General features: G+C 43.2%; 1 protein-coding gene across 1 annotated transcript in view; it reads right to left on the bottom strand.

Annotated features, from left to right (window-relative positions):
- Window positions 1-2,762: 2,762 nt before the first annotated feature.
- Window positions 2,763-10,815, bottom strand: part of LOC108676563 (dentin sialophosphoprotein) — a 14,459-nt gene continuing 6,406 nt past the window's right edge. The window contains exons 5-8 of the mRNA XM_047885235.1: window positions 10,611-10,700; window positions 4,007-4,120; window positions 3,202-3,308; window positions 2,763-2,862 (exon numbers count right to left, since the gene is read on the bottom strand). Coding sequence (XP_047741191.1) covers window positions 2,763-2,862; window positions 3,202-3,308; window positions 4,007-4,120; window positions 10,611-10,700 — 411 coding nt within the window. The remainder of the gene's footprint in view (window positions 2,863-3,201; window positions 3,309-4,006; window positions 4,121-10,610; window positions 10,701-10,815) is intronic.

Here is a 10,815-nt window from a genome sequence, read left to right as displayed (position 1 = left end):
CCTTAAAATTTAAAAAAATAATAACTTTTTCTGCTACGTAACGAAACACTTAGTAGCCTCAGAGGATCGGACAACCTGCCTGCCGACGGCTGAGGGCCGACGAATGCGGCGCATCAGCATGGCTACAGGCAGAGATTGCAAGGCAACACAACATAGCCATGTAGGCAACACAACATAGCCATGTAGGCAACACAACATAGCCATGTAGGCAACACAACATAGCCATGTAGGCAACACAACATAGCCATGTAGGCAACACAACATAGCCATGTAGGCAACACAACATAGCCATGTAGGCAACACAACATAGCCATGTAGGCAACACAACATAGCCATGTAGGCAACACAACATAGCCATGTAGGCAACACAACATAGCCATGTAGGCAACACAACATAGCCATGTAGGCAACACAACATAGCCATGTAGGCAACACAACATAGCCATGTAGGCAACACAACATAGCCATGTAGGCAACACAACATAGCCATGTAGGCAACACAACATAGCCATGTAGGCAACACAACATAGCCATGTAGGCAACACAACATAGCCATGTAGGCAACACAACATAGCCATGTAGGCAACACAACATAGCCATGTAGGCAACACAACATAGCCATGTAGGCAACACAACATAGCCATGTAGGCAACACAACATAGCCATGTAGGCAACACAACATAGCCATGTAGGCAACACAACATAGCCATGTAGGCAACACAACATAGCCATGTAGGCAACACAACATAGCCATGTAGGCAACACAACATAGCCATGTAGGCAACACAACATAGCCATGTAGGCAACACAACATAGCCATGTAGGCAACACAACATAGCCATGTAGGCAACACAACATAGCCATGTAGGCAACACAACATAGCCATGTAGGCAACACAACATAGCCATGTAGGCAACACNATGATGAGTATAGGACGTCGTAGTCCACGGTCACGCTGATGCGCCGCCTTCGTCGTCCTCCGTCTCAGAGTCGTCGTCGGATGTAACGTTGGACGTGTTCCGTCTATTTGCCCTCATTTGGGAGATGTGTATAAGAGACAGACTTAGCACGTGGGGTACAATGTGGGCACGTGGGGTACAATGTGGGCACGTGGGGTACAACGTGGGCACGTGGGGTACAACGTGGGCACGTGGGTACAACTTCTGCACGAAATACCTCCCAGATACAGAATACTGGAAGTGTTAGAGAGAAGTGTCAAAGAAAGCTATAACAACGAAGGAATAAAAACGGTTGAGTTAGAATTACCGGAAGCTTACCTTCTCCTCACAGAGAGCGATCTTGAAGGCATCGCTGGGACACTCAGAAAACTTAAGGGCTTCATCGATGAAGGAGTTGAGGTAGCGCTGCCTTATGTTCTGGGGGACCTTCCCTCCGAACTCGGACGCTATCACTGGCCGCTCCAGCACCTCCTGCACAACATAAACTCAAGTAAATAACAACAACAATGGTTTAGCTATAGAGTAATTAGTTAAATATTGATAGCTGATATTGAGATCCATCCTAACTTGCTCTGTTCTATTTTTCTAATTCCGTTCATGAGTAACCAAATGAGCGTCATCCTGCCAGACATACTCACCTCTTTAGGCACGTGGTCGGCCGCCACTCGCGGCCAACTCACCACTTTAGGCACGTGGGCGGCCGCAACTCACCAATTTAGGCACGTGGGCGGCCGCAACTCACCACTTTAGGCACGTGGGCGGCCGCAACTCACCACTTTAGGCACGTGGGCGGCTACAACTCACCACTTTAGGCACGTGGGCGGCCGCTAACTCACCACTTTAGGCACGTGGGCGGCTGCAACTCACCACTTTAGGCACGTGGGCGGCTGCAACTCACCACTTTAGGCACGTGGGCGGCCGCAACTCACCACTTTAGGCACGTGGGCGGCCGCCACTCACCACTTTAGGCACGTGGGCGGCTGCAACTCACCACTTTAAGCAGGTGGGCGGCCGCCACTCACCACTTTAGGCACGTGGGCGACGCGCTTGACGCCCTTAGCACCGGCACTCGCGGTCGTGGCCACAGGCTTGGCGCGGAGGGCTTCCGCGGCGGCCTTGAACCGCGAGGCTGAAGACGGGGACGGCCGCGTCGACGATGATGGTAGTGATGACGATGATGGTTGTGACGATGATGGTTGTGACGATGATGGTTGTGATGATGATGGGCGTGATGATGATGGTGATCCATGTAGGCGTTGCTTGGAGGCGGTCAGGAGAGCTGACACGTTGCTGACTGCGCCAACGCGTGGCTTGCGTGAAGAACCTGCTCAATATTCCATGAATTTATTTTCGATAGCTTTGAATGCATTCATCATGAATATATTTACGTTGCATTAGCGAATATTTAATAGCAGCTCGCTGCGCCCTTCGTCGTTACGTGTGGTATGGATCTCACAAAGAACGCTTCTAAAATTCTCCATGCATTTCACTCCCCGTAGAATTCATTTCCCGTGTAAGTATTATCTTTCCGCCTATTTCATTTCCCGTGTATTTCACTCCCGGTATATTTCATTTCCTTACACGCGATTTTCATTTCCTGCGTATTTAATTCCCCCTACCTATATTTCACTTCCCATGAATTTCATTCCACGCGTTTTTCATTTCCCATCTATTTCATTTCCCTGTATTTCCTACCCCGCATATTTTATTTCCCGTGTATCCTCTTCCCCGCATATTCTATATCCCGTGTGTTATGTTCCCCGATTATCTTATTTCCCGTGCATTTCATCCTACGTTTTATTATCATTCCCCGTGGGTGTCTGACGTCAGGATCTCACCAAGAGGTAAGGCTGCGTCAGCAGCTGTCTTGGCAGCGCTGTCAGCACCTGAGCTGCTGCTGGCACTGCTCACAGAGACAGGCTATCAAACATCATGAATAATCAGGGGCACCAGGAAAACAAATCAACGCTCACTTCTGTGCCTTAAAATAAAAATCAAGACAAGTTTCTTGATCATGCGTCCAAGCGGGAAAGATTCAACAGGGGCACCGGCAAAACAAACCAACGAAATTTACTCACTTCTATGCCTGTAACTAAAATTAAGGCAAGTTTCTTGATCATAGCTTACAACAGTTTGTATAATTTGAATAATGTGTTTAAATAATTGCAGCTTTATTTGCAGTCAATGAATAAGCAAGTCAATAAAAGAAGTAAGGATGCCATCAACAGTTAGCACGGTGTACCTGACGCGGGCGTGGTGCTGAGTGCTGAGGTGCTGCTTGTGCTCCTCCAGCTGCTGCTTCAGCGCCGCCTGCTCCTGCTTCAGCTTCGCGTAGCGCTGCATCATCACCTGCGTCCAATCACGGGTATTAGCTCTTGCCAATCACGGGTATTTGCTTCAGCCAATCACGTGTATTAGCTCCTACCAATCACGGATATTTGCTTCAGCCAATCACGTGTATTAGCTCCTACCAATCACGGATATTTGCTTCAGTCAATCACGTGTATTAGCTCCTACAAATCACGGATATTTGCTTCAACCAATCACGTGTATTAGCTCTTGCCAATCACGGGCATTTGCTTCAGTCAATCACATGTATTAGCTCTTGCCAATCACGGGTATTTGCTTCAGCCAATCACATGTATTAGCTCTTGCCAATCACGGGTATTTGCTTCAGCCAATCACGGTCGTTTTCTTAAGTCAATAACATGTATTAGCGTTTGCCAATGACGGATATTAACTCCTACCAATCACATGTATTAGCTCTTGCAATCGCAGGTATTAGCTCACGCTTACCAATAATGCCTGGTAATTTCAATCAACGCAAAGGATATAAGATTCGGCCAATCATTGACTTCCAATTCCACAATCTGAACCTTGAAAATTTGACACTATCACAAAATATCAATAGTACACAAAAACATCTCAAAGATAACGCCCCAGAGTACCCACCTGGGGACACATGACCCACCTGGTGACACATGACCCACCTGGTGACACATGACCCACCTGGTGACACATGACCCACCTGGTGACACATGACCCACCTGGTGGGGGGATAAGCGAGCGGTGGCGGGACGAGGGCGGCCCAGGAGGTTGCCCACAGCGCCAGGACGCGCCACGCGCTGCACGCCGCACACCCCGGCCTCCTCTGCCTCGACCTGCCGAGTTATGGGCGGGTATTGAGTGCGTTATGGGTGTGTTATGGGCGGGTTATGAGTGTGTTATGGGCGGGTTATGAGTGTGTTAACACTAGGGGCAACACACGGGCGCCAAGCGCCTCACCGCCCCTCGACGTGCGCTTCTTGTGGGCAACGAAGCGATTGACGAGCTAGCGATTCCTAGTATAGCCCTGCCTCATGCAACACAAGCGCTGCACTCGGTGGACGGCTGTCCGTGGTCTAGCGAGGTTGTCTGTAAATACGCTGGTCCTTCACTATAGCAACTAACGCGAGTTCAGTCAAAGGTGTATAAAAGTCGATTTACAGTACAGACAACCTGCCTGCCGACGGCTGAGGGCCGACGAATGCGGCGCATCAGCAGATTATATATAAATATATATAGCAAATCACAAGTGTACAGCTGTGCTGTACACTTGTGATCTTGTGCTGAGTTTAGGACTTCCTAGTCCCCGGTCACGCTGATGCCCCGCCTTCGTCATCCTCCGTCTCCGAGTCGTCGCTAGGCAGGGCACCCCGCCCTCGGGTCCCGGATGTAACGTTGGACGTGTTCCGTCTATTTGCCCTCATTTGGGCCAGCTGATGCAAGATGCTGTTGCTTGTCACTTGCTGAGGGTGGTTTCCCATTACTGGACGGTAGATTGTTGCCGGCTGTTATTCTCATCGGTAGATTGTTGTTAGCTGTTGTTCTCATCGGTAGATTGTTGTTGGTTGTTGTTCTCATCGGTAGATTGTTGTTGTCCGTTGTTCTCATCGGTAGATTTCTGGTGGCTGTTGTTTTCATCGGTACATTGTTGTTGGCTGTTCTTCTTATCGGTAGATTGTTGTCGGCTGTTGTTCTCATCGGTAGATTGTTGTTGGCTGTTTTTGTCATCGGTAAATTGCTTTTGGCTGTTTTTCTCATCAGTAGATTTTTATTGGGCGTGACTTTCAACAGAAAATTTTCGATTCTCTACATAATAGGTTAAGTAAAAATTACTAATTAGAGAATCGAAAAATTCAATTCATTATAATATGCTAAATCTATTCGAGTGAGTGTGTAGCCAAGGTCTCAACGGCTATAGGCAATAATTCAAGGAATGAAACCCTAACAAAGTAGGAGTGTAAAGTAGGAGGAAGGCTCACCAGAAAGGACAGGCAGGACAGTAGGAGGTTCAAATGCAGGGGTAACAGTTAGAGGAGGAATGAAACCCTAAACCTCCATCTACCTATACTAGACCCTAAGCAAATGACCCAAGTTAATTTATATCCACCTTAAACGTCCCAAATGGAGGTTATCCCCAAACGTATACTACGGTGAGCCTTAAATACGTCATACCTGGTTAACATACCAGAAATAAATAATTAAATAAATGCTGATAGAGTTTCACACAAAATTATACAACAGTAGAATAATGTAGCGTGGGCCCAGCGTCAGGCCGCAGGTGAAATATGAGATGTTGCTTGGTCGACTTCCAGGGCAGAAAAATTCTCAAGTGAATTGAAGCTGCGCCAAATGAGTGCAACAATGCACTCATCGTGCAACAGCATGGTTGAATTAATATTTTATTTGTATTAATTCAACCATGGTGCAACAGTGTATCGTATTGAGTGCAACGATGCATTCGTAAGTTGGTGTGGTTTTCATTTGCATTTGAGACCAGAGCTCTTCTAACTGCGACTCCCAATAAAAAGTTTTTATGGAAACTGAGTTCTGTAGGCGTCCATTGAGGTCTGCTGTAATTTTAAGAGCCGTTGACTTTCGTTCTTCCCTGATTTAGAGACCGACTGTCTCTTTCAGACGACTTATACTTTTCAACTTTTATACCCTCTGACAAAAGAAAAGCTGACAAAGAAATAAATAAATCACCACCTACATCACCTCTATTTCTTTATTACTGTTGGAATACAACTAAGAAATACGACAGAATTCGTTATCGTCATCGTGTCCTTTCATCTAGTATAAATTCTTTATTGACATCATGCACTTTATTGCAATTTATACAGACTTATTTTTCTCCACATATATCAGGATGAGGATTCAGGTTAAAATAATGCTAATCAATAGGCAAATGAGTAAAAATAATGCAAATTGAGAATTTAATTTGTTCGAAGTACACTAATGTTTGGCACTTAGGTTCGAATCGAACACAATTCTGAAGCACAGGACTCTGTACAATGTTGGTGATCGGCCACCGAGCAGCAATCAGGTGGGCGACTATCTATCTGTACTACATGTGTGTGTGTGTGTGTTAAATGCGTGTGTGTACATGTGTGTTTATTTGTGTGTACACTGTACATGCATGCTCGATATGCGTACATGATCAAGTGCATGGTGCCAGTTGCTGCTTTATGTTAATATTTTACGACCAAATTCAGCTACATGCAGAATTTCATTATTTAATGTCCAATTATCTCTGCCAGTATTTTATCTCTGCCATTGCGAAGACATGTAATCTTACTGCTGTAGGCCTTGTTGTGTTTTGTATTGTTTTATCCCCGTTTAAGAGAAGCGTATCAACCTGCCGTCCGACAGCGCGGGAATACTGAACTCGGGCAACGATTTCAGACCAACAATTGAATAAGAAAATTAGCAATTGATCAGCTGAAAAAAATACTGCACGGCAAAACGAATGACCGAATTATTAAAGTTCAATTTCTTGCAAAATGATGCATTTTGCATTCGCAAACGCACGTTTTTCAACGTGATTAATTGAAAAATTTCAATGATATTCCAAACGTAACAGATATAGTGTCGGTATCCACAATACTCAGGAGTATAAAGCTGGACTTCCAGCTCAATTTGGCTCAGCTGAACGAGATGATAAGCAGATATAGGTTCCTCGAGCTTATCATCTCGTTAAGCTCTTCTTCATATTATCTGTCGTGTTTTGCTATGCGCTTCTTTCGCGGCTTACTGGTTTCCTTGCTCAACGGTTTTTCTTTCTGACCGGAGCTGCTCAGAAATCAGATTTGATTTCAAATCTGCAAAAGTTCGCAGCAAAATTTTCAAAATTTCAAGATCCTTAAGATTAACTTGCAACGAACGTTGCAAGTTAATCTTAATCTTCTGTTAGCTTTTGCATCTACTCGGAATGCTTTTAGAGCATATTGGCAATTTTCTTGGCTCGAGGAACCGAGCTTAAAAATTTCTTTAAGTTCGTCTTCACATTATCTGTCGTGTTTTGCTATGCGCTTCTTTTGCGCATAGTAAAGAAACTTTTGGAATGATTAAAGGAAACTACATTTGATCTGTGCACCCTCACAAATAGTCAGAAAGAGTAGATGGGGAGGAGTCTAATCCAAATTTGACCACCATTGATTAAAGAATTAAACAAATCGAAAAGAAGTTTGCAGCCGAAGAACTTGCCAAAAAAGTTCAAGAAATTAACTAAATTTAGGAGTCCCTAGAGAAATCGTTCGACTTTTGATTTGGAACAAATTTATTTGCATTGCCGTCTACTTAATCTGTAATCATCAACATCGCCATCCCATACGGGTTTCTAACACTCGATAAAATGAAAAAAATACGGGCACTAGAGATAACAAAGCCAAGTTGACGCTGGCAAAGATCATGAACAATAATTACGAAATGTGGCATCGTTCGGGGCTTTGCCTCCTGTAAAGAATTCTTTCATCGGCAATAAATTCATCTCGGAAAAACGGTCGCCCTTCGCCATAAATGAAGATCGCATTGAATTATAAGGCCAGATTTCCAGTTTTCTATACTAATTATGTATTATGCAATATTGAGCCGCAACCAATATAATGGGCATTTAAAATAATAAAGTAAAGAAAAAACTTTTGAATTGCACATATAAGCTAATGAATATTTTGAAATATTGTATGGAATCATTTTTCGATTTTCCTCCAGATTTAAAAATTATCGTTTATAATAAATGAATAAATAAATTTTTTAGCACGAACAAAGATTTAAACTTTTCACGACCTAATATTTCAGCTTATGAAGCACGCCAGCCTAAATGAACTCAATTATAAGAAATTTTCATTTAAAATTATGCTAAGGATAAAATTAATTGCTGAAAAAGTCTGAATATTTTCAAGCATTGGTAGGTGTGTATTTTGGATCGTCACTCATTACTCGCTGAAAATCTCCTAAATTTGTAGCTGCTGAATTTTCCGCAGCGAGCAAAATTTGGAAAAATGAACAAAGCGAATATTCACGCTCATATAATTATTTTTACCCAAGCGATTTGCCACTATAAAGCGAGTGATTGAACTCCTACAGTAGTATTGCCTAATGATTGGGATATGACTGTACTTATTCGCTCCGAAGTGGTAGTATTCCAAAATGTAACGACTGCACCTTCTCATTATTTGATTAATGATGTAAATTGATGAGAGCTGCAAGACAAGACGTCTGCAAACAGACATAATACTCAACTTAAACGATAACCTTGAGATTAATTTACGTGATCAAGAATTTCAGTCTTGTCTACTGCTGCATGATGTCTCAGTCTACTGCTCAGCATGCTACTGAATAATGTAGGTTTAGCCGTGCATGCTTTTAGAGTTAAAGTGCTCACATGAATTTGGTCAATAGATGTCCTGAGTGCTACAAGGAAATTTAGTAGCACAAAAAATTACATGAATAAATAAAAAATGTACTAACGAAAAGTTAGAATTTGAATTGAATCTAATTTGAATGGATGCGGTCAGTAACTGACGACTTATACAAGAAAATTAAAGTTGTGTTATAGGCAGGAAAAAATGAACTGTAAATTGACGAGCTGCTTGACGTACGTAACAATCAAAAGCAAATGACGAAATAAAAGCAACTTCAGAACAACTTGAACAAACTTAACCAGAAAAATGATAGTAAAAATTTTCATAATATTGAATGACGGTAATTCAAAATGAGGATCATATCCCTCATCCGAAGTGTTAAAATGGAGATTCGTTTTCATACTGTGAATTTAAGTCGTAGCTTGGGATGTGATGTGATCAATTGAACAGTGAGCAATTTTTCGCATTGACAGTGGAGAAAAAATAAGTAGGTAACGAAGCTACAACACCGTTACGATTTTCTATGCTCAGAATGAAATATTTTTACTTTCAGCGAAACCATGTCTTACACTACTCTTCATGACAGCCTCCAGCCAAAATTATTATTTCATAAAATTTCAAGGCAAGCAGTTGCTGGCGAGGCGTTCTCACCATTGAGGCGAATAATCAAGCGCTATAGTCTTCTGAGCTCGACATATGGTCCGCCTAACACTTCGAAATATTTGTAAATAGGAAATTCAAGTGGTTAGTGCGACCCACATATTGCTTTTGTTATGACACTAGCGCATCGTAGATAACGAACTAAATGGGATGCTAAAGGGTAGCTTCTTGCAGTAACGAAACATGAGCTCCTCTGTGGTGGCTTCATCTTAGATACCAAGAAGTTATCGTTTGAGTTGGTGTTGGACAACTCGTGGGTCGCACGATCGTCTGCGTGATTATTTTAACCCTTCGAGACCCAAAATGGGGTCAGAAATGACCTCAGAATGTGAAATTTTGATATAATATATAAACTACCTGCTAAAAATTTATCGAACTGTGGTTTTCTTTCTGAAATGAAGTGTAAAACATTAGATGAAAATGTCTAGAGAATTACTATGATAGTTTTGTAGTTATGACGTCGGGGTCACACATATCGGGGTCATACATATATAAAAAGTGTTATGGGCGTGTTCTGAGCGGGTTATAAGCGTGTTATGGGCGTGTTATGGGCGGGTTATAAGGGTGTTTTGGGCATTTTATGAGCGTGTTATGGGCGAGTTATAAGGGTGTTTTGGGCATGTTACGAGCGTGTTATGGGCGAGTTATAAGGTTGTTTTGGGCATGTTATGAGCGTGTTATGGGCGTGTTCTGAGCGGGTTATGAGCGTGTCATGAGCGAAATACGAGCGGGTTTGGCGAGTTTTCAGCTCGTTGAGAGCTCGTTGTACCCACGTTAGAAAAGCGATTTGCCGCTTAAAAAAACCGTCTCTCTATCATTATCGTTTTACCCACACGAACTTTTGAACCATTTCCTCACGTCAAAAATATTAAGCTTGGGAAACCAACGGGAAATTTGATATGCGCAAGTCTTTGTCTAGACACCGATGCACGTTATGCCTTTATGTGGGTCACACTGACCCAGTTTGGCCCAGCAAAGGAACAATCAGGGCTACGTCCGCTCCATGCTTGCGCTGTGGGTATGAAAGGCTCTCGCTATTTGGACAATATAACTCATTCATGTTTCTGGGTGCCCAGAGTTAATAATAAAGCATTAACGCATTCCTGGTGATATTAATAAATAATAATAAATAATAATAATAATAATAATAATAATAGCGGTTTCAGCGTTATTAGGCCGTAGGCCTGTCGCCGATTCTTAACATCGCAGATATTGATGCCGTATGCAGGCCTATTTTTCAACGCCGACGATAATATACTATTGATTGATGATACCATTGATTATTACTATACTGTTGTTGATTTACCTTCTTGGGGGGCGCAGGGGGGCGGGGGGCGGGTGGGGTGAAGTCGTTGTAGAGCTGCAGGCACTCGTCCTCTGCAGCGTCTCCGTCGTCCTGTGGGGTCATGGCAACACTAAGAGGTGATGGCAACACTAAGAGGTGATGGCAACACTAAGAGGTGATGGCAACACTAAGAGGTGATGGCAACACTAAGAGGTGATGGCAACAC

This window comes from Hyalella azteca, unplaced genomic scaffold (genome assembly GCF_000764305.2).
Source record: "Hyalella azteca isolate HAZT.00-mixed unplaced genomic scaffold, Hazt_2.0.2 contig17361, whole genome shotgun sequence".
NCBI lineage: Eukaryota > Metazoa > Arthropoda > Malacostraca > Amphipoda > Hyalellidae > Hyalella > Hyalella azteca.
Note: the sequence above shows the minus strand (reverse complement) of the source record. Positions and strands in the feature narration are given on the sequence as shown.